General features: G+C 37.4%; 1 protein-coding gene across 3 annotated transcripts in view; it reads right to left on the reverse strand.

Moving 5' to 3' along the window:
• The window catches only part of FBXL2 (F-box and leucine rich repeat protein 2), a 59,119-nt gene that overhangs the window by 20,869 nt on the left and 12,235 nt on the right, over positions 1–26,015 (reverse strand). For all 3 annotated transcript variants that reach the window (XR_004312401.1, XR_004312400.1, XM_032459350.1), the window contains exons 3-5: positions 12,788–12,842; positions 12,452–12,526; positions 7,443–7,537 (exon numbers count right to left, since the gene is read on the reverse strand). Coding sequence is in view for 1 of the 3 variants with exons in the window: in XM_032459350.1 (XP_032315241.1) it covers positions 7,443–7,537; positions 12,452–12,526; positions 12,788–12,842 (225 nt within the window). In the remaining 2 variants the exon portion in view is untranslated. The remainder of the gene's footprint in view (positions 1–7,442; positions 7,538–12,451; positions 12,527–12,787; positions 12,843–26,015) is intronic.

Here is a 26,015-nt window from a genome sequence, read left to right on the forward strand (position 1 = left end):
CGATGTCTGGCATTGAATAAAAATTAACATCCATTCAAAGAAGGAGGAAAATATCTCCATAAAGAGGAGAAAGTTCAGTCTATCAAAGCTGACCCAGGACTGACGCAGATATTAGAAAGAGCAGGCAAAGGCATTACGGGTTATCACAGCCGTGTTCTGTAGAGCACGGTTCTGTGAAGCCAGAGTGAAGGGTAAACACGTTACGTTTATTACACTTTCATGTCTGATGTACAGACATGAAAGATATCTTTTAAAGACACAAACTCTTAGCTATGAAAACCATAATGGCTAAAATGAAAATTTACTGGATGGAATTAACGGCAGATTAGCCATTGTGGGAAAAAAAAGATCAGTGAACCTAAAGACGCAGTAATAGAAATGATCCAAAATGAAGCATGGAAAGAACAGAATGTGAATAAACTGAGTGGCAGCTTCCAGCCACCTGATCGAGTGTGACTGGAGCCCCCTAAAGGACAGCAAATGGCGGAGGGAGGGGTGTTATCTGAAGCAATGGCCACACGTTTTCCAAAGCTTTTGGAAAACCATAAAACTACAAATCCAAGAAACTCAAAGAATTCCAAGCACAAGAAACATGAAGGAAACCCCACCCAGGCTTATCATGACCAAACTGGCCAAAATCAGTGACCGAAAAGCAGCCAGAGGGAAGACATGCGATGAACACGGGACACAGCAAAGGTGCAGAGGGTTTCTCACTGACAACAAGAAAGCCAGAGAACAGGAGCTGCATCTTCAAAACCCTGAGAACAAAAAAACTGTCAACAGAGAGTCCTATCTTCAGCAAAAATATGTTTCAAAACTGAAAGAAAAAAAACAGACTTCTTTCAGACGTAGAAGAGCTGAAAGAGTTCACCAGATGTGCAGCACAAGAAACGTTAAAGCACTTTCTTCAGGCAGAAAAAAGTGACCCGAGACGAAAACACGTGTCTACACAAAGGAATGTGGAACACTGGAAACAGCAAGTACTTGAGTATATAAAGCCAACTGTTTAGTTATTTAAATCTCTTTTAAAATAATCGATTGTTAAAAATACTAATAACCTAGTGTGGAGTTTATGTCGTATTTGGAATTAAAATGTGTGATAACAACAGCATAAATGCTGAGCGATGAAAAATGAAAGTGAAATGTAATATAATGTAATTTTTGAAGGTAGAGATAAGTAACTTAAATGTATAGTACAAACTCAAAAGCAACCACTAAAATTACAAAATAATGAGTTAGAGCTGTTAGGCAAAAAAAGCTACAAAATGGAATTGTAAAATATACGCAATCTAAATGAAGGCAAAAAAGAGGAAAAGGGCAAGAATGAACATATGGGGCAAACAGAAGACAAACAACAAGAATGTAAAACTAACCATACCATGTCAATAATCGCACTAAATGTAAGTTACCTAAATACCCAAATTAAAAGCCAGAAATGTCATAAAGGATCAAAAAAGCAACACCCAACTATATACTGCCTAAGAGAAACCACTTTTAAATATAAAGATACAAATCAAAAATTCAAAGTAAAAGAATGGGAAAACATACCATGCCAACGCCATCAAAAGAAAGCTGGAGTGGCTGTATTGTATCAAAGCAAACCTCAGAGCAAAGAGTATTACCAGGGATAAAAAGAAGGCCGCATGATAATGACAAACTGGCCAATTCATCACAAAGGCACAGCAATCCTAAATGTTTATAGACCTAATAACAGAACTTCAAAATACACGAAGAAAGAAACTGATAGAGCTGCAAGGAGCAACAGACAAATCCAAGATTATAGGTATGGATTTCAATACACTTTTCTCAATATTTGATCAAATAAGAAGTCAGCAAATCAGTGAAGATATAAAGACTGGCTCAATACTCTCAAATCAACCTGCCCTAATTTGTATTTATAGAACACTCCACCCAACAACAGCAGAATACACATTCTTTTTAAGTGCACATGAAATGTTTGCCAAGATAGACCGTGTATTCTCGGCAACAAAACAAGTCTCAATTAAAATTGAAAGTCATATAATGTACATTCTCTGCTCACAATGGAATTAAATTAGTAGTCAATAACATAAAAATCTGGAAAATGCCCAAATATTAGGAAACTAAATAATACACTTCTAAATAACCCATGGATAAAGGAAGAAATAAAATGGAAATAGAATGCATTTTGAACTGAATGAAAATGTAAACACAGCATTAGAATTTGTGAAATGCCACTAAATCAGTACTTCAGGAGAAATTTATAGCACTAACCTATATTAGTAAAGAAAAAAAGGTCAATCAATGACTTTAGCTTCCATCTTAAACTAGAAAAAGAAGACCAAATGAAACCCAAAGGAAATAAAGGAAATATTAAAGACCAGAGCAGAAATCAATAAAGCAGAAACCAGAAAAATAATTTTTTAAAAAATCAGTGAAATCAAAAGTTGCTTCTTTGAGAATATGAATAAAATTAATAAGCCTCTAGCTAGACTGACCAGGAAAAAAAAGACAAAAATTACTAATATCAGAGAAATTTAGTCTTTAGTCTTTGAAAATTGGTGTAGTGTCAATTAAAATTCAAAGAATATATATATTATAATAGATACTGTACAGTCATTGTGATTTTTGTTAGATATGGCAACTCCATATATATATATAAATTTTAAAAATTTCATATATATAAAAAAATTACCAAAAATCAGAAATGAAGGGAGATGTCACTGATTTTACAGATATTAAAATGATAGTAAGTATTATAAACAACTTTATAACAATAAATTCAAGAACTTAGGTGAAATGGACAAAATCTTTGAAAAGCAAAAACTATACCAAAGCTTATCCAAGAAGGAACAGAAAACTTGGAGTTCTATATACACTAAGGAAATAGAATTCATCTTAAAACCATTCCACAAAAGAAACATACAGACCCAGATGGCCTCAATGGTGAGTTTTATCTAACACTTAAGGAAAAAAAAAAAGCTACATAAACTCTTCCAAAAAAATTGAAGAGAAGGAAATACATTTCAATTCATTCTATGAGACCAGTATTACCTTCATATGTAAACCAGACAAAAATATTACAAGAAAACCATAGAATAATATCTCTCATGAACATAGATGTAAAAAAATTTAACAAAATGTTAGCAAATAGATTCCAACAATATGTAAAAAATATAATACATGACAAATTTTGAGGGATTTATCTGAAGGACTGAAGGTTTGTTTAACATTCAAAAATTAAACAATGTAATTCACCAAATTAACAAATTAAATAAGAAAAAACATATGATGATCAAAAATACGCAGAAAAAGCACTTGGCAAAGTCTAGCATCCACTCTTAATATAAAAAACCCTCAGCAAACTAGGAATAGAAGGAAATTTCTTTAATTTGATGGTATCAAAAAATCTACAGTTGCCATCATACTTGAATGCTTTTTCCCTAAGACAGAGAACTGACTAGAATGTCTATTTTCATCATTTCTATTCAGTACTGTACTAGAGAGTCTAACCAGTGCAATCAGGCAAGAATAAGAAAAGTTACTGATTGAAAACAAAGAAGAAAAACTATCTTTATTTACAGGTGACAAGACTGCCAACACCCAAAATCCAAAGGAATCAACAAAAAAAACTACGAAAACTAGTATGAGTCTATTCAGGTTGCATGATAAAAGATTAATGTACAAAAATCAATAGTATTTCTATTTATCCACATGAACAATCAAAAATTGAAATAAGAAAATAATACCATTTACAATAACATTTCATAGCACTTAGGGATAAATGTAACAAAATATGTGCACAACCTGTACACTGAAAACAACAAAACATACTGAGGGGAATTTAAAAACACCTCAGTATATGGAGAGATACCATGATCAAGGGCTGGAAGGATCAATAATATTAAGATGTCAATTCTCCCCAAAACTGATCTATGTATTCACTGTCATCCTAGTCAAGAGCCCAGCAAGCATTTTTGTAGAAACTGACAAGATGATTCTATAATTTAAATAGAAAAGAAATAAATCTAGTACAGTTAAAACAACTTTGGAAAGGAAAAAAGGTAGAGGACTAACAGGATCTGACTTCAAGACTTATTATAAAGCTACAGTTATGAAGACAGTGTGGTTTGGTGTAAAGATAGACAAATAAATCAGCAGAAAATATTGAGTACAAAAATAGTTCCACAATTATTTGGACAACTGATTTTCAACAAAGGTGTAAAGGCAGTTCAGTGGGAAAGGGTAGTCATTTCAACATATGGTACTAGGACAACCAAACATCAAAGGCAAAAATGAATATCCATACCTCACACCATATACAAAAATCAATTCAAAATGGATCACAGGTCTAAACTACAGAACTTGCAGAAACATAGGAAATCTTCATGACCTTGGATTAGGCAAAGATCTCTTATGTAACACCAAAAGTATGATTCTTAAAAGAAAAAAACTGATAAACTGAACTTCATTAAAATGAAAAACTTCAGGGGAGGGTATAGCTCACGTGGTAGAGAGCATGCTTATTAGCATGCACACGGTCCTGGGTTCAATCCTCAGCACCTCCTCCAAATAGAAATAAATAAATAAACCAAATTATCTCCCCTTCATAAAACAAGAGGAAAAAAAAGCATAAAAAAACCCAAAATTAATTGTTAAAAAATGAAAAACTTTAAAAGATAGTTAAGATAATAAAAAGGTAAATCACAGTCTGCGAAAAAATATTTGCAAAACACGTATCTGATAGAAGACGTGTACCCAGAACATACTAAGAACTCTCAAAATTCAGTAAGACAAATTCAATCTAATGAAAAAAAAGGCAAAAACAACAAGAAACAAACCTTTGAATAGATGTTTCAGCGAAAAAAATATATAGATAGCAAAAAATAAATAAAAAAGACAGTCAACAGCATTAGTCAGTAGAGAAAGGCAAATCAAAATCACAATGGGATTCCACTACACACATCTATTACAATGGCTAGAATTAAAGAGACTGACCCACCAAAAATTGGCAAAGATGTGGAGGACTGGAAGTATCACACATTTCTGGTGAGAATGTAAAATGGTACAACCATTTTGGGAAACACTTTGGAAGTTTCTTAAGAAGTTAAACGTGCACTTACGAAATGATCTAGCCATTCCACTCCTAGGTATTCACCCAAGAAAAATGAAAACATATGACATACAAAGTCTTGCACAAAAATCTTTATAGAAGCTTTACATGTAATGGGTGAAAACTGGAAAGAATTCAATGTCCACAAACAGATGAATGAATAAGTAAATTGTAGTACATCCATACAATGGACTATTACCTCTCAATAAAAAGGAATGAACCATACACATGACATGGATGACTCTCAAAACAATTATGTTACATGAAAGAGGCCAGGAAAAAAGGAGTACATACTATGTAATTACATATAACATTTTCAAAAATGCAAACTAACCTAAGGTGACAGAAAGCAGATCAGCGGGTGCCTAGTGATGAAGCAGAGACGGGGAAGGAGGAAGGGAGAGGAAGGGATTACACAGGTACATGAGGAAATGTGTGTGTGACATGAGTATGTTCATTACCTTGATTACAGAGTTAGTTTCATGGGTATATTCATATGCCAAAATTGATCAAACTGCATACCCTAAAGATGCACAGTTTACTGTATCTCAATTACATCTCAACAAGGCTATTAAACATCCAGAGGACTTCACATACAATGATGGAGCAGGAGTTAGAGGGAATATACATGCAAGATCCACTAGCACTGGGATTTAATCTATTCTGATGACCATGTAGCTCCAGGGCCTAAATCCGTACCTAGTACAGAAGAGGGTCAGTAAACACAATACGCAAATACTCATCCTCACACCAAAGCAACAACACACATGCAGGGGCAGAGTGGATCCCAAGGCTGGCCACAGGTGATTGCAACAGAAAACTGAAGGCACAACAAAATTCTGTCTGAGTCATAATTCTGTGATTATGCTTATCATCATTTTTCACAGTGATCTGGTCTCACACATTAAAAACTTACGTAGATGTAATAGAGATTTCTGCTCTAAAACGTATAGTAAACCAGTGAACATTCTTAGCCTTAGAGGATAGTTCTGTTAGACATGGCTTTACTCCAAGTGCCAAGATAAGGGTATGTTTCTTTTATATTCCAAACTGACAATCTACATCTTCACAGTAATTTTCGTTTCTTTAATGGAACCACTTATGTTCTCTTTCATAAAAAGTTATCTTAGGACCTCTTTGGTACATTTAAGTTCACTGTTAAAACAGAATCAATCCATTTCACTCGTTTATTACTAAGCTTTGGAAGTAGCAGAAAATTTGGTCTGATGATCTCAATTTCTTGATTAAAAAAGACCTCTTTGTCCCATAACATTTAAAAGGAGTGTTTTGACCCTTAAAAAAATGTCATGAATCGATTTTCTTAGCAATGGTATAGCAGACGATTCAATTACAAATTCTGTCTGCAATCACTATACATTGCACCTCCCTACCGGAAGCCTGCGATCGACATATACTGTGGTAATGCTTAGGTCTGCGAGGGGCAGAGTCTGTTCTAAGGTTCTACGGGGCAGTGTGGGTCCTAATTTAGCCAACTAGAGGCCACAAGGGTAAGGATACTGAGGTTTTAATTATGTCCTGTCTCCAGAAAACCTCAAAGCACATGTCCTTAACAGTGGATTGATAACATTTCCAATGAATAATGGCTGTCCAGCAAGAGGTGGGCAAGCATTTGGCCGGAGAGGGTGTATTGCTAATTATAATCAAATGAATGTGATAAGCACATCTCATTATGAGTAAGCACAATTCCAGGTTGTGCTAAGAATTTTTTGAAAGAATCATTTTGGGTTTGGTTTTTGTTTTTTAATTTTTTTTTTTTTTGGTGGGGGGTGAATTAGGTTGGTTGGTTGGTTGGTTTTTGGAGGAGGTAGTAGGATTGAACCCAGGACCTTGTGTATGTTAAGCATGTGCTCTACCACTTAAGCTATACCCTCCCCCTCCAAAAGAATCATTCTGTTAATCGGTATAATTTATATAAGAAGTTGGCCACAATTATGAGAAGGAACCTAGGAAGATGGGAAAGTGAAGAGGGAGAGAGAAGAGATGTGAACTAAGATTATAACACTATTCTGTGCCTGGCACTGCAGACGTTACTTCGTGGAACGCCCATGACACTGCCACGAAGGAGCTCTAACTGCCTTCACTTTGCAGGGGAGAGAACTGACAGTCAGCGAGAAGTAATTAATCCCGAGGTCACGGCCCCAAGAACACTGGAGCTCGGTTTCTAATTTAAGCCTGCTGACTCCACAGTCACAATATTCTCATTACTCAACGCAAATTACCACAGAAAGAATTTAATAGAAGAAAAGCAAATAAAATACTTGGATAATTTTGCTGATGCAAACGTCAGCTACAAGCTGCCCTGACGGCGTGTCACCGTGGCCCGACTTACTTCAGGGAGGAATCCCCGACACCAATGCAGCCGCGCAAGCTGAGCTTCCTCAGGAACCCGCCACAGCGCTTGGAGATGTTTTCCACCACGCGACCCTTGAATGGACAAAGTTGGAAAAAATCCTGTTTTTCATGAGGCTTATCTAACAGCAAAATCACCTGAACTTTAGGAACGAGAAGTATTTTGGAACATTCCTCCACCACCCCACTTCTGCCCCTGGTGTATAAAGGAGCTGCAAGCCCTGAAACATGTTTTCAGTTAAAGCATTAAGTGTTAAAAATGAATCGCACACTTCAGTTTGCAAGCCTCCCCCCCAGACTTAGGTGTCTCCTCGCCAGGGCTCACAGCTCCTCCACCCACTGCAAGTCCTTGTGAGCTCAGCTGTGGGGACCCTGGCTGCTGAGCAGAGATCTCAAACAACGATGCCTAAAGAAAGAAATTCTATTTTAGCTAAATGTTACCACTCTAAAAATTAGAAAATGTATCATAAAAGCTACCCCTCATCCTTCTTAGCAATCCCCTATTTAAACACGTTTGCTTTGAAAAAGGAACTCTGGCTGGGTCCTGGCAGATACATTAGGGGAGGCAAAATGAAAACGAACATTAAGACTTTCACTTTTTCAGGCATGATTTTAACCCTCTGTTGTATCCATGAAGGCTCACTTAATACTCAGGACAACCACGAGGAGGTACGAAGAGAATGTGTGGCCACAGAAGAAGGTCTCCCAGCAAGAACAGACACCTCGCGATTAAAGTCGATGGAAAACTACGGGGCCACCCCAGCAGGGCTACTACGGGCCTATACACCTCTCACGACGGCCTAGGTCACTTACCAGGTAAAGAACCACCAGTCGAGGTGCTTGCTGCAGACGGAGAATACAGAAAGGGCAGGAGAAGATGGTCATAAACACCAACTCTGTCCTCGTGACCAGTTACAGAAATTAGGGCTGTTAAACTGTCATGAGGATTTTCTCCCTATTGTGTTATCAATGTGTGTGTATAAAACAAATATATTTGGTCTTTTCCTCTCTTATTCACTCACCATGTGACATAAGATGTGTTGACTTTATATCATAGTTTTAAGTACTGTTAATTCTACATCATTGTATTTAAGGCATAGGATATCAGGGAGAAGAGTGAACATCACTCCAAGACCTTACCTCCTCTTCTAAGGGAAAGGTTAGTGTATTCTGGGTTGTTCACTGGATGGTTGTATCACATTACGTGGAATTATGACTTTGTTCTTGTCTTTATTTGGAGAGTAAGTATGGTTTTAAGGAGATGCCTATGGGTGCCAAGATGACAAGGGGCAGAATCTGTGATGATTAATTTTATGTGTTGACGAGACACAGGATGCCCAGACATTTGGCCAAACACCACTCTGGGTGTGTCTGTGAGAGTTTCTAGATTAGCATCTGAATCAGCAGACTGAGTAAAGCAGATGGCCCTTCCCAGTGTGGGTGGCCTTCAGCCAATCAACTGAACAGAACAAAAAAGCCTGAGTAACAGGAACTCCCCCGCCTGACTGCGAGCCAGACGTTAGTCTTTTCTGGCCTCTAACTCAGACTGAAACATCAGCTCGCCCAGGTCTCCAGCTTGCCAACTGCAGATCTCGGGACTCCTCTGCCTCCATGATCACATGGCCCAATTCCTTATAATCAATTTCTCTCTATGTCAACAACCATATACACACCTTATCTTATTGGTTCTGTTTCTCTGGAGAATCCTGACTGATACAGACTGGATCCATTATTTTCACTTTGCAAATAAAGAAAGTAAGCAGTTAAACTGCCAAGGTCACACGCTAGTGAGTAGAAGAGCTGGGCTTATAACAGGTTTATCTGATTCTAAAGCCCGTGTGCTCTGCACAACTACTACCTCCTCACGGAAGAAACGTTGAAAAGGCCACTTTGTTTAGTTTTTAATACTATTATCCTCACTTTATAAAACAGCAGTCTTGACACTGAACTGCAAGCATTAAGAATTCACTAGGACACATCCAACCCTAGGATCACAGAGGCAGGGCTCACACACATTATTACCAGCTAACCTCTTAATTAAGTCGAAAATGCAAACTGATACTGCTGGTGGCTTTATCTACGCTTTCTTGATCAGGTCTTACCTAAGTTATGAATTAGTCTTTGAAATAAAACTCCAGGCAACTATAAAATAAATTTCTGCCAATGGGAGAAAAAAAAAAAAAGGTTATGACTTGGAAACCCAAGATAAATATTTAAGTACTGAATAAAACAGCAAAAACAACTCCACACCAACGTCTACAAATGGAGCACACGACCTGTTTTCTCCATTTCAACTCAGTCATGTTTATATAAACCTTATATTATCCCTTTCTTTGGAGCAAAGGTTTTTGTATTGGAATAAAAAAATCACATTCAGAATTTTCTACTCCATTGTTTCCAACTAATAGAAAAAAATGAGCAAATCTTTTCCAAATGCAAAATTCAAGTCAATGATTCTGTATATTATCTATTAGACAGTATGTTGCATGTATGCATTTTAGAAAGAAGTGCTTTACAGAAAAATAAGGCCCAAATGGAGGGATTCTTGGGTTTATGGCTCATACATTAACCCACTCCTTGGATATTTCTCATTTTTTTTTTTGGTTTGTTCTTTAATTAGGTTTACTTATTTATTTATTTTTTTTAGAGGAGGTACTGGGGATTGAACCCAGGACCTCGTGCATGTTAAGTCTGTGCCCCACCACTTGAGCTACACCCTCTCACCCCTTGGGTATTTCTCATTTTTAACCTCAAAGAATCTTTAATATCCATGAAGACACTGACAACAAAATCTCTATTTTTTTAAAGGCACAGAAAATGCCTAAACATCAGGGAAACAGCTCAGGAGACAGTGGGGCTCAAGGAGAGACAGGAAGCACACCTGTCACCCGCATGCTTCACTCTGCCCTCTTCTTTGCAATTCAACAATCACGTAGCCACTGTTCAAGGCACCTACTCTCTCCTCTTACTAGGTGACTTACTAGGTAACCTTATGTAAGTTATGCAAACTTTTTGTGCCCCAGTTTCTTCAATATGGTGTTTTTCAGAGGATTCAATGAATTAATATCTGTCAAGTGCTTAGAATAGTGCCTGGCCCATTGTAAATACTATTAGTAGATCAATCCTGATGCCTGGCACCTTCTCTCAACACATCCATAAATCACCATTTTCATCTCAGAGAGACGAATTTGAGAACATCCATGGGATGTTTCCCAGGTGAGAGACGTCTAGCGTCTATGGGAGACCCCATACAGACTCATAATCCACCCTGGATTCAGTGTGCTGCCCCAAAGGGGAACTAAACAGTATTAGACCAGGTGTTTCACATGTAGGTATCTACACAACTGTAAACACAAACTGGTCTCTCCTTTAGTGGAAGTGTGCAAATATTTCTGCAACGTGTGTACATAGTTGCAGTCAGCAATTAGCTCTAAGTGTGAAATCAGATAACACGCAGGATAGTGACGTTCACCTGAAATAGTATTTTTTAATATCTGAATTTACAAGTTTTTATGTGCCTTCCAAAAAGCTGTAGTTTGGAAAGAAACTGAGGAGACCATAAGAACCACAGAAAAAGAAAACATATTTTATAAAAATTTTTTAAACCAGTAACTCTTACTTGGCCAGTGGAAATGACTACAATTTTTGGAATTTAATGTTCTCTTCAACATCACTAAGTAAACACAATGAACAAAGACCCAGAGATGAGCAGCTCAAAGAGGAATTACATGTCAGCACTTTGAGGTGGGGTGCATTGCAATCACTGCTTCACATCTGCAAAGAGCAGAAAAGATTCAGGGACCAGGGGCCAAGCCCAGAACTAGAGCTTATCTTTCCAGGGCGTGAGAAGCCCTGACGTCCCTGGCCCCTTCCAAGCTCAGACCTCCGCCACCGGAAGGGAAGCCGACTGTGGGAAGCCCTGTGCCCACCCCCACCTCCTGTACTGCTGCTGCTCCACTGGTCTGAGATGGGACCAGAGACAGGCAGGCAGCAAGCCACCTAGAGGAGGTGAAGGGCCTCGACCACTGGCCGCCAGTTCTTACGTGACTTGCAGAAATTGTCAAATCTCTCCATTTCACTGTCAAATGCATTCATTTCCTTATCCATTAAAAAACACACAAAGCATAGACTTTGATAAAAACACGTGATGAACACGCTACATGGATAGATGTAAATAAATAAAACACAACACTGTTGTAACTGAGTTGGCTAAATTAGAAATGAGTAAGGTCTTCCCAACGCTGGGAAGGTAATAAACTTCAGACTCTCCAGATCCTTAAACAGCACTGTAGACAATTACTATGTGCAGTGGTCTTTTTCACTTCCCTCTGGTTTTGGTTACAAATTGGTATTTAATATTGAAGTTGTTTTAAAATAAACTTTTTCTCGTTTGATCAGCTTTCCCACATTTAAATGAAGATATTTATGTATTTCTAGGTAAATACACCAGGATCCTGGAACTATAAAAGCCTTTAAAGATTATTTTACTTCTTTATTTTATAGGTAATAAAATGGAGGCACTGAGAGATTATGTAGTTTAAGCAGCTGAGCTGGAGTGACACCTCGTATCTCCAGCCTCACCCCTGGGCCTGTGCTTCTGCCATTTCTCCATTCGTGATGCTGACCTGAAACTCTCAGTGAATCTTTCAGATCAGTAAATGATTATCAAGAGTCTCCTAAGAATATAGCATTAAGCCAGCTGTTAATGATGCAGGTATGAGATTTTAAAAAGCTGGGTGGTAAAACTCAGATTATAAACATGAACAAGGGGGGAAAGTAAAAGTTTGTGGCTGATACAAAGCAAAGAGTAAAACGCAAACAGAATTTTGATCTTGATCTTTGCAAATACCTCCCATGTTTTCTTCCCTCTCTGTCCCACCTTGGCACATTAATATTAAATCTACATGCAGCAAAATAAAAAGGCAGGAGAGGATGAGCAGTTTCCTTATCTTTTTAAAAAGTGTTTTGTGTAAAACAAGATTAACTTACCTCCACATCTGTCTGAAAGTTAAAAAGGTCTATTCTTTGCCAGTTGCTTCCATCCAGGGCTAAGATGTTCCAAGCCTGGGAGGTGGGAGGCATTGGGATGAAAAAGATACATTTATTGAGACCGTTAAAGAAAGTCTTGATTCAAGATTTGTATTACAAAATGTTTATTCTTGATAGACCTTAAGCTGATAATTAAATGTGGAAGGATGATAACATTGTGTTACATTAAGTGTAAAGGATGATATTTTAATTTTTAGTTATCTACTTGAACTAAAACTCATCTTCATTCTATTAAAACTTGACATTCCTTGATTAAAAATATGGTTAATACTCTACCTTGGAAATCTGTGCACATCGGCACAAAGTTACTATATCCAAGAAGGAAAATATTCTAGGAAGAAAGGGAAAAAACACAAAAATGAGATGGTGTTAACATTTTAGAATGTTTATAACTTGAAAGATAAAATCTAATGCACCACCTGGATATTCCTAAATTTTTTCTAGATTCCTCAATTTGTAATACACAAGTGCCCTATAATTTTACATCACTACTGTGAAATATTAAATGTTTGCACATTCCAAAGCTGTTTTAGACACACTACACAAATCCCCTTAAACCAGAACGCATCAAACTTTTATTTCCCTTGCTCTAAGACGTGGACATGGGACGGGAGACCATAACTTATTCTAGTCAAAGACCAACTGTCTCATCTCCCAGGCACTGAGCCTGGTGGGAGCTAAATCTTTCTAATTCCCATGCCCATAACAGACAGTGCAAACCCCTCTTTGGTAGTAGATGTACCAGACAGGATCAGATGCCTGAGCCACAAATGACATGGCCTAAAAAAGCTGATGCATTTGTTCACAGGGCAGAACAATGGAGCTTGTTAGGTGGCAAGGCCTCAAAGTGACCAGTCTCCTGAGCAAAAGCCAAGAAGCCACAGAAGACAGGAAAGATGGGAAGAAAGAAAAGCAGAGAGAAGCAAGCAGAAACTCGGCTGACATCAGTAGCTTTCCCAGTAGAAGCAACAGATGTCAGCACAAAAGGGTCTGAGGGAGGCCCCGACATCCCGGCGGAGGAGATGCCCTGCTGATGACGGTGCAGTGGCGAAGCAGCCGGGTGCGCCAGAGCGCTGCAGTCACCGCGGAAAACACAGAGCGGCTTCCCCGAGCGCGCAAGCGTGGGCGGGGCCGCGGTCAGGTCGGGGACAGCCGTGGGGTCTCGACCCCCACAGTCCTAGAAGTAAATACGAGAGTCTGGGTCTCCGTGTGTGGAAGCGGTGGGAAGGCGAGATGGCAAACAGCCACCTATGGAAGTTCTTCAAAATTCTTCAAAGGTAACCATCAGCGGTGAGTTGAAAATCCATGGGCTTGAAGAGGGAGAGAAGGTCCACAAAACATCGGACGGAGCACTGTACCCTAGGGTAAAGCAGCCTTAGGTACCGTTCTACACGATTAGAGTTTTTAGAGTTTTTGTATTTTCTGGATATATGCCCAGGAGTAGGATTGCTGGATCATATGGTGATTCTATTTTTTAGTTTTTTTTAGGAACCTCCATACATAGTAATTGCACCAATTTATGTTCCCATCAACAGTATAGAATTCCTATCTAAAAAAATTTTTAATTGGCAAGATTTTTAATTGTAATGAGTAGGGATGCACATATCGGTGATAAATCTATAAAGAAATGAAATATAGTGATAGCTGTAAGTCAAGATAGTGATTACTTCTGGACAGGGGACAAGTAGTTATGATTTGAATGGGACATGGAGGTGCTTCTTCGGTGACTGGCAAACTTTCATTTACCAACCTAGGTGGTGGCTACAAGGGTATTTGTCTAATATGTGTGTTTTATGTGGTCCTATAACTATATATTACACTTTATAATAAAAACTAATTTAAAAAAAGAAAAAATAATATATGGGTCAAAGAAGTAATAATGGAAATTGATAAATACTTGAAACTGAATAGTAAGAGAAACAAACTTCAAAACTTGTGAGATTCAACAAAAGTAGAGCTTTGAGTTTATTGCCTAAAGAACATATCTAATATTGGATTAGAAGAATCAATATTGTTAAAATGGCCATACTACCCAAAGCAATCTACAGATTCAATGCAATCCCTATCAAATTATCCAGGACATTTTTAACAGAACTAGAACAAATAATCCTAAAATTTACATGGAATCACAAAACACCCAGAATTGCCAAAGCAATAAAGAAAATGAACGAAGCTGGAGGAATAAACCTCCCAGACTTCAGACAATACTACAGAGCTACAGTAATCAAAACACATGGTATTGGCATAAAAACAGACATATGGGTCAATGGAACAGAATAGTTAGCCCAGAAATAAACCCACAGACCTATTGTCAATTAATCTTCAACAGAAGAGGTAAGAATATACAATAGAGAAAAGACAGTCTCTTCAGCAAGTTGTGTTGGGAAAACTGGACAGCAGCATGTAAATCAATGAAGTTAGAACGCTCCCTCACACCATACACAAAAATAAACTCAAAATGGCTTAAAGACTTAAATATAAGGCAAGACATGATAAATCTCCTAGAAGAAAACATAGGCAAAACATTCTCTGACATAAATCTTAGCAATGTTCTCCTAGGGCAGCCTACCCAGGCAATAGAAATAAAAGCAAAAATAAACAAATGAGACCTAATTAAACTTATAAGCTTTTGCACATCAAAGGAAACCATAAGCAAAACAAAATGAAAACCTACAGAATGGGAGAAAATATTTGCAAATGATGTAACTGACAAAGGCTTAATTTCCAGAATAAATAAACAGCTCATACAATTTAATAACAACAACAACAAAAAAACCCAATCCAAAAACAGGCAGAACACCTAAATAAGCAATTCTCCAAAGACATATAAATAGCCAACAGGCACAGGAAAAAATGCTCAATATTGCTAACTGTCAGAGAAATGCACATCAAAACTACAATGAGGTATCACCTTGCATCAGTCAGAATGGCCATCATTCAAAAGTCCACAAACAATAAATGCTGGAGAGGCTGTGGAGAAAAAGGAACCCTCTCTTTCATTGCTGGTGGGAATGTAGTTTGGTGCAGCCATTATGGAAAACAGTATAGAGATTCCTCAAAAAACTACAACTAGACTTACCATATGATCCAGGAATCCCACTCCTGGGTATACAACTGGAGGAAACTCTAATGTGAAATGATACATGCACCCCATGTTCATAGCAGCACTATTTACAATAGCCAAGACATGGAAGCAACCTAAATGGCCATTGACAGATGACTGGATAAAGAAGTTGTGGTATATTTATACAATGGAATACTACTCAGCCATAAAAAGGAATAAAATAATGCCATTTGTAGCAACATGGATGGCCCTGGAGAATGTCATTCTAAGTGAAGTAAGCCAGAAAGAGAAAGAAAAATACCATATGATATCACTCATACATGGAAAAGAAAGAAAAGAAAAGAAAAGAAAAGAAAAGAAAAGAAAAGAAAGAAAAGAAAAGAAAAGAAAAGAAAAGAAAAGAAAGGAAGAAAGAAAGTGAGAGAGAAAAGGATACTATGAACTCATCTACAAAACAGAAACAGACTCTCAGACTTGGTAAACAATCATGGTTACCAGGGAAGGGGGGTGGGAAGGGATAAATTTGGGAGTACGAGGTTTGCAAATGTAAGCCACTATATATAAAAACAGATTTTAAAAAACCCAAGTTTCTTCTGTATAGCACAGGGAACTATATTCAACACCTCATAATAACCTTCAATGAAAAAGAATATGAAAATGAGTATATGTATATGACTGGGACACTGTGTTGTACTCCAGAAGTTGATAAATTATAACTGACTACTTCAATTAAAAAAAAAAACTTACCTAATATTAGATAAACAGGCTGAAAAATAACAAGCTAAATGTGCAACTTATGAAAGTAGCTAAAGAAAACACAACTCAAAAAAAGAAAAAAATGAGATTTAAAAAGCTATGAGTAGAAATTGTTAAAACAGGAAACAAAGAAAAATAGAAAATAAAACCAGCAGCATGAAGAAGACAAGAAAAACAAGTGTTGGTGAGGATGTGGAGAAAAGGGGACCGCTCTGCACTGTTGGTGGAAAGTTAGTTTACCCACTACAGAGAACAATATGCGGGTTCCAGAAAAAATTAAAAAGAGAACTACCATATCATCCAGCAATTCCACTCCTGGGTATATACCCAAAGGAGATGAAAACAGGATATCAAAGAGATACAAGCACGCCTGTGTTTTACTGTAGCATGATTTACAATAGCCAAGATGTGGAAACAACTTAAGTGCCTGCCAACTGAAGAACAGATAAAGCTATGGTGTAAGTCAGACAGAGAAGGACAGACATTGTGCAATACCACTTACATATGGTATCTAAAGAAAGCCAAACTCATAAAAACTGAGTCAAATGGTGGTTACTAGGGCCTGGAGGGGTGGGGAAACAGGAGAGATGCTGTGCCAGGGAACAAACTTGCAACTGGTAGATAAATAAGTCCCAGAGATCTAATGGCCAGTATGGTGATTACAGATAACAATACTGCAGAATAAAACCAAACTTGCTAAGGGACTAGATATTAATTATTCCCATCACAAAGAAATGGTAATTATGTGATGTGATAGGTGCTGCTATCATTACAATGGTAATCATTTTTCTATAAATGTACCAAATCAACAGTTAGACTTACACAATATTACATGTCAAATATATATATATGTTTTTTAAAAACTGTTACAAGCACTGGTTTTATCAAGCACTGTAAAACTATTCTCCTCCTCTGATCCAGTAATTCTACCTCAGGAAGTTATCATAAAAAAATAATACAGGGGGAGGGTATAGCTCAGTGGTAGAGCGCATGCTTGGCATGCATGAGGTCCTAGGTTCAACCCCCAACACCTCCTCTAAAAATAAACAAACCTACTTACCTCCCCCCACCACCAAAGTAAAATAATTAATACAATAATAAACAAATATTTTTAAAAATAATTTTAAAAAAGAAAAATTTTAAAGTGATTATTTCAGCCTTATCTTCAATTTTAAAAAGCAACAAAAAGTATAAGTAAATCATTACATATGAACTCCATGGAGTATTCAGCAGCCATTCAAGTGGTAATTACGAAGAGTACGTGGTAACAGGGGAAAGTAGTCATAATATGTTAATTAGGGAAAAGCTCAAAGGAAAATGCTGTTCCCTGCACCTCCAAAGAAGTGCAAATAAATATACATACAGGCCAAGAGCAGAAGGAAACTAACTGTGCAAGATTCCCCAAATACAGCATGATTTTTCACAAGTGCTATTTCCTCTGCCTGGGATGTTCTCACACACACATACACATAAGCCCACACAATACACATACATATACACACACATAAGTGTGCACTCACATATACAGTCATGTATACAAACACACATGCTCACTCAGTACACACACTCATATACACACATATATGCTAATGTGCACACTCTATGGGCATAAAAACAGATACATATTATGTCAATGAAACATAATAAAGAGCACAGGAACAAAGCCACTCACATACGGTCAATTAATTTATGACAGCAGAGCCAAGAATATACAATGGGGAAAGAACAGTCTCTTCAATAAATGGTGCTGGGAAAACTGGACAGCCACATGCAAATGAAACCCTGTCTTACACCATATGCAAAAAATTAACTTGAAATGGATAAAAGACTTAAATGTAAGACCTGAAACCATAAACATCTTGGAGATGGTTTTTTTGGACTTGACACCAATAGAAAATGCAACAAAAGCAAAAATAGATAAGTGGGACTACATCAAACTAAAAAGCTTCTGCCTTGCAAAGGAAACAATCCACAAAATGAAAAGGTAATCTACTAAATGGGAGGAAATATTTGCAAATTATGTATCTGATAAGGCGGAGGTATCCAAAATATATGAAGAACTCATACAACTCAATAGCAAAAAAAAAGAAATCATTAAAAAATGGGCAGAGGATCTGAATTGACATTTTCCCAAAGAAGACATACAAATGGCCAACATGAAAAGGTACTCAACATCAGTAATCATTAGAGAAATGCAAATCAAAACCACAGTGTGATATCACCTCACACCTATTGGAATGGCTATTGTCAGAAAGACAACAAATGTGGAAAAGGAAACTCTTGCATACTCCTGGTGGAAATGTAAATTGGCAAAGCCACTATGGAAAGCAGTATGGTCTTTCCTGAAAAACTTAAAAATAGAATTACCATATGACTCAGAAACTCTACTTCTGGGTCTCTGTCTGGAGAAAATAAAAACATAACCCAAAAGATTCGTGCACTCCCATGTTCACTGCAGCACTATTACAACAGCCAAGATATGGAAGCAACCTAGGTGTCCATCAATGGATGAATGGACAAAGAAAATGTGAAATAGAGATAGACAAAATATTCTTCAGCCATAAAAAAGAATGAAATCTTGCCATCTGTAACAACACAGATGGACCTTAAGGGCATTATTCTAAGTGAAGTAAGTCGCACAGAAAAAGACAAATACCATGTGATCTCACTCATATGTGGAGTCCTAAAAAAATAAAACAAAAATGGAGCTGACAATTCCAGGGAACAGACTGGTGGTTGCCAGTAGGGGTGGGCAGTGAGCAAAATGGGTGGAGGGGGTCAAAAGGGACAAAATTCCAGGTATAAAATAATAAGTTACGGGGATGTAATATACAGCATGGTGATTATAGTTAATAATACTGTATTGCATATTTAGAAGTAGCTGAGAGTAAATCTTAAAAGTTCTCATCACAAGAAAAAAAGTTTTTTTTAACTATGTATGTTGACAGGTGTTAACTAATTGTGGTGATCATTTTGTAATATATACAAATATTGAATCATTACATTGTACACCTGAAACTAATAAAATGTCCTATGCCATATATCTCAATTTTTTAACATGCTAGATTTACTGTGTTATGCAGCATAAAACCCAGGACAAACACCAGAAATTGCAAAATGCTTTAAGGACCTACAAGCACACCTAAGAGGGAGAGAACATGGCCCTGAACTTAGGAAGAGCCTTAGGCTGAGCCAGGTGAAAGGAGGGCTGAGCGGAAGGCAGGCACTCTCGAGAAGCAGCATGAACACAGGAGAGCGCAAGTAAGAGAATGACATTTCCAGGGACTGGAAGTAAATCAGAGTTGCCAGACTTTACAAGGAAGCTCGACAAGAATGAGAGATGAAAAAGAGTAAGAGACAATACGTGGACTCTTGTGGGAGAACAATTTAAGTCGTAACGATTTAAGTGGAGTTCTCACCAGAGGAAGGGTGTGAAGCAGGAGAAAGGCAAAATCAGTAGGAAGCAGAAAATCATAATAATAATCATAGTGAATGAAATATTAGCTGTAATCATTAAAACCCCAAATCGCCCTCTCGTCAATATTTTTAAATTGAGGCACTACTTGGAAAATCGGATTAAAAAATATAGAAGATATAGTAGTATTAAACACAAGAAAGAGGAAGAAAACAACGCCTACAAATCAGTAAGGAACAACCCAATAGGCAAGAAACATACACTTGCATCTAACAGAGGAAGAAATAAATACTTACGATTGATAAACTAACGAACAGACACTCAACATTACTAGCATTCGGGGAAATTCAAATCAAGAGCACACCGAGACGCTGTTCTACACTTAATACATGTAACAACACTAAATATTGAAACAGAACGACTCAACTGAGTCTCTTATCCATTGTATGAATGTAAACTGTTACGATCTCTTCGGAAAACCAATTAAGTATTACTATATAAAGTTAAACGTTTGTATACCCTATGACCCCCCAGCAAATCCACTCCTAGGGAAACTTTTGTCTGTTTGTATCATGAGATATCTACAAGGCTGTTCACAGCAGCACTGCTTTTATTAATAAGACATTGGAAACTAAAGTACTCATCAAGTGGTGAGGATATAGCTCAAGAGCTAGTGTACATGCTTAGCATGCACGAGGTCCTGGGTTCAATCCCCAGTACTTCCTCTAAATAAATAAACCTTAATTACCTCCCCCCACCAAAAAAATTTTTTTTTTAAATATCATCAAAAGAAGGATCAACATGTGAATTTTGGAACAGTCACAAGAGAATACTATACAGCAGTAAAAATGAATGAGTAACAGCCAAATGGGGCAACATGGGTCACTCTTAGTAACATAATTTTGAATGAAAACCTTGTCTCAGAAGACATACTTTTATGTATAAAGTTAATAAGCAAAAGTAAACATTATGTTTTTCAGTCAAATATATTTAAGATTAAAAAATTTAAAGAAAGGAATCAAACACAAAGTTCTTGACAGTATGAACTTGACGATGGGGAGAAGGGAGGGCAACGCAAGGGTCAGTGACAATGTGTATCACTAAGAATGATCAGTGATCCAAATCTGTAATCTCATTAAACTCCAGTTTAAAAAAAAAAAGCTGGAGTAATCATCCCTGAATATATTCCTTGGTATATACAGTCCTGTATGTATATCTTTGCAAATATACCTATTAGTAAATTCCTAGAAATGGAATTTGTATGTGCATTTAGCATCTTGAACATTTTTCTCCAGGGGCCCCACAGAATGGCTACAACAGTTTTTTTTCCCAACTCTAAAGTGCCCTAGAGTGTCTGTCTCCTACCCCACTGCCAAAACCTGGTATTGTCAACACTTTGGGTTTTGTCAGTTAGATAAGTAATATCCCATTATTTTGATTTATACTGAAACATGGACCTGATTGAGCATCTTTTTATACATTTATTGGCCATTTATATTTCTTCCTTTGTTCAGACCCTATTCTAACTGTTTTTCTAACAGTTAATCCATTTCATTCTTAATTTTTAAGGTTTTGTGTGTGTGTGTTATGCTGAAGAAGACAGCCCTTGCTCACAATGTGCATCCTAATTATTTCACTTACCAGTATGCTGTTTATCTTCGGTATGGCATATTTTGCCATATTTCATTATTCATAGAATCAAATTTACCAGTCTTTTCTGTGGTAAGTACTAAATCCACAGCTTTTTAATTAACAGGTCTCTAACAAGACTTTCCTGGAAAAAAAGCTCTGGAGTAGAATGTACTGGTTCCATCCTTCCCATCTCTGGAACTCTACTGGTGTTTCATTTAGATTTAAAAATCCAAAAGCATCATCAGAGTTTTAAGTATAACCCCAACCTAGACAGAGGAAGATCTGCTTCTGCCATGATTTGGACATAGATGCCAGCCCTAAAATAGTACATGATACTGGAGTAATGAAAAGGAAGGGCCTTTAAGCTTCTGCATCTAATTTCAACACACATGAATTTGGTCCTCTATTGTCTCAAGGTAAGCAACAACAAAAACGAACAAACCAAAAAAACTCCTGAACAAAAAAGAAGACTCTGCATACATGCTTAAACCTGAACTTGCAGTAGGTATCCCCCAAAGTGCAGCTTACCTGTTAGGCTGCCTTGGAATATATGAATCTATAGATACAGACATAGATATATATGCATATGGCATCACAGACAGCAGGGGGTGCAGGTACCAGTCCTTGAAAAGTCGATGGAGTGCTGAAACCGACCAGCAGGCAACAGTACCCACTCAACGACGCCGAAAGCAACCAGCAGGCAACAGCACCCACTCAACGATGCCACAAACAGGAATGAGCCCTTAACCGCACTGCTCCCTAAGGCCCCCACCGATTACACTAAGCACTGGGCTGTAACTTAATGATTCCAACAAAAGCCACAATTTTCACTCATGGAACTGGCTTATAGATTTTAGAAAAGGAAAATCTGAAAATTCATGTGCTGGTCATTTTATAATATTCCTTAGCAAACTAATAATATTGACAAATTATGTGTAATTGTGTAGTTGATTCCATTTGCCCAGAATTACTAGGCTCGGCTCTCCTGTCTGGGGCAATGAAACCTTCCTTCAGCCAGCCAACAAACACTAGCATTTCTTAATTCTCTCAGGTATCTATATACATTTTAAAAGGAAAGAAAATTAGTTTGCAAAAATATGTCTAATAAGAGGTTTCTTTCATTATTATTTATTACTAATAAGAGCTTCGTCTTCTCACAATGTTTTAAAATATTTACGCATGTAGCACTCCCTATCTCCTATGAAGCTGTCTACATGTATTTTCACTTCATTACTAACACGTGAGAGCAACAAAAACAGAAGTAAAAACTTAAGGCCAAACAAATTAATACTAAAATTTATAATCTGAGTTGTAGACCAATATTCGTTCACATAAGACTTCTTTTCTCAAAAGAGGAAGGATTCCTTCCAAGAGACTGCCTTTTTATAATACAAAATGATTATCAGTTGTCGTAATGCCACCACAGCTCTGCTTAAGCCCGAGTAGTTGTCAGTTTAATGTCAGATGGTAGCATGCAATTTCCATTAAGACTGAATTAGTGCAAGTTGATGAAATGAAGCATTGGGCTATATTAACTTACTAAATAACCAGGTTCTTCACTGAGATACGGTCAGCAGGAGCACACGTTAAGATCAACATCAGGAGAGCTTGCTTTTACCAGTTGTTTGAATCAAAACTGACTGCGCTGTCAAACAGCATTTATTAATTATTCAGACATCCAAAATTGATATTAATTAATAATAGTAAGCGCTAACAATTACTTAGCACTTATTAAATGCCAGGTACTCTTGGAGCTAGCAACAACTCCATTAGGCAACAGCTACTACTATTCCCACTTTACAGATGTGGAAAATTAAGGCCCAGAGAGTTAAGCCACTTTAAGGTCACACAACTAGTAAATGCGGACAGCTGAAATCTCCAGCAAGTCTGGGCACAAACGCAATACAGACAAGAACAATGAGGACCAACATATGCAAGGACAACTCACCTGACTAACAGATGTCTAGAGCACAACAAACTAAATATCCCCACTGTTATAAACATCGTGTAACTGACTCCCCAGAAAGAGCAAAATTATAAGCCATCTGTTGAACTGTGTGAGAGGGAGAACTTGTGTACCTTTAACTTATGAGTGAAAGCTGTGTAGAAAAAGCGAAATTGTAAAAGCTTTTTAAGAACCAACTAAAAATGGGGGGCGGGTAGAATCTGTAGATTAATAATAGTGAGTAGTCTTTAAACTAGCTATAAGATAATCAGATGGGAAAAAAAACTCACAGATTTTTCTGAGTGAATTCAAAGTGATAGATGAAAAGCAGCACATAATTCCAGATTACACTTGTTAATGGTTCCAGGGGGTAAGCTGAGGCTTTACTTGATGTGATCAGTTACGGAAGCTAGTAGAGAATTTTAGAGACGATATCAGAGGCAGTAAAAAATGGCAGAAGAGAAAATGACTTTGACTGCAAGCAAGTAAGATTTTCATTAAGTCAAAGAACTAACACGCACTGATGAGTAAGGCTGAAAGTGAACAGGAATCCAGTGAGAGCAGGAACAACCGTCTGCTCTGTCACAGCGAAGTCCACAATATGAAGTAAAAATGTAAGCCAAGGTCAGACTGAAAAGTACGAAAGCATCCTTTCACTTAGCAAAACCAATCAGTACTTAAGCTCTGCGCAGCAGAGTCTTCGTTGTGGAATTAACTGACAATGAAGATGTCTGCTTTGGTAACCTGGCTCAAACCCTTCTTCAAATTTTTGTTTAAGAAGGGTAGCCAGGCAACGGGAGAGCTACTGTTACTGAGAATAGAAAGTGTGAGAGTAAGATGGCAGAAATGATCAAAAGGCCAACAAAAATTAAAATACCTTGGTTGGCTACAGTTAGTTTTAAGACTGAGTCACAGAAGACCCTTGGTAGCAGTACTTCAAATTCCCCTTACACAGGCCATAGTAAGACCAGAAGTGGGAATGCAAATCTATGAACAGACATGTTATGAACATTTGCTCTCAAATGACAATTCTTTTGGAAAAAATGATCTATGTATGTGCTTTAGCATGATTCAAAAACTAATTCTAGGATTTTTGAAAGCTAGGTCCATTGCAGATCTTTAAAAGAACTAAAATTTCTAAAACAATAGGTCAGAAATCACACCAGCACATAAAAGACACATATGTTCATAGCAGCACTATTTACAATAGCCAAGACGTGGAAACAACCCAAATGTCCATCAACAGATGACCAGATAAAGAAGTGGTATATTTATACAATGGAATACTACTCAGCCATAAAAGAGGATAAAAAATGCCATTTGCAGCAACATGGATGGACCTGGAGATGGTCATTTTAAGTGAAGTAAGCCAGAAAGAGAAAGAAAAATGCCATATGATATTGCTTATACGTGGAATCTGAAAAAAAAAAAAAAAGACACAAATGAACAACTTATTATTTATAACTCAGATGACTGATTTCTTGAATATGTGTAAGCACATCTGACTGTCCTTTATGATTGGATGACTGCATTCTGTTGATTCCTATTTTGTGGTTGGCTTTATTCCTTTGATAACTATGTAAGTTTACAAAGCTATAGCTCTAAACTGTTCTCAGAAACAATGAACAGTACATATATGTAAATGGTTTTATCTCTCAGTGAGTTGCTCTTCCTAGAATAAACACTGGTCCCCCCCCCAAAATAAAATTAAATTAAAATTTTAAAAAACACCTCAAAAAAAAAAAAAGAGAGCAAAATCACACTAGCACAGAAAGTGATATAATTCCACACCCCTCTGCCTTTTTGGGCAACAGATACAGCACCATGGCTGAGTACAGTAAAAGCTGACCCTACCGGAAGGGGAAAATATTAAGCCAGCAGCCTTGGGTCACAAACAGCAGCAGTATTCACGAGAAGGGTGGAGTGTAATCAGCCTCCAGGGCTAGACGACTAATAAGGGTCGGCCTGAAACTCATTATGAGTCCCCAGAGTAAACGTGACAGATTCATATTACAGTCTGATGTCTGTGCTAGAAAAGTGTTCAGACCCAGAATGAAACACTGCCCAGTTCTGGGAAACACCCTTCCCTCTGTAGTCCGCTGTGGACCGCATCCCCTACAGCTGTGTAGTAAGTCCGCCTAGCCCAGCTGTACTGGTTCTAACAGATTACTGTGCTTGATCCAGATCTTGTCAGTTTATGCAATAAACATATCATTCCTTCCTTGTTACCACTACAAAATGGTCTAAAATGCCAAAGAACATTCTCTCTTAGCCAAACAAATGTTTATCTTGTTGAGATAAAGTATGATTGCTGCATTTTTCATATGATCTGGTCATAAGTTAAATTTTCTTTTTTATTAACTGAATAGAACGAGGTTGTGACAACAGACAATGGTGTCAAACACCAGCTGATGACTAATGAAACACCAACTTGAAGCCCCTAAATGTGATCGCCACCACAAAGAAGTGAAGTCTCACCCCATTCCTGACTCAAGAACGAAAGTCTAACATACTCAGTGGGCAAAGGTGAGCAACCCATGGCACTTCCAGAGCGACTCTGATGGACTCTGATATGTAATCAACACACACTCACTCATACACACTCCCTAAATGCTAAAATGAGATTTTGCACAGCCAGGGAACGGAGCCCACCATTCAGCCTCTTACTGTATGTCAGCACTTCCCAAAAACC

Source organism: Camelus ferus, chromosome 17 (genome assembly GCF_009834535.1).
Source record: "Camelus ferus isolate YT-003-E chromosome 17, BCGSAC_Cfer_1.0, whole genome shotgun sequence".
Lineage (NCBI taxonomy): Eukaryota > Metazoa > Chordata > Mammalia > Artiodactyla > Camelidae > Camelus > Camelus ferus.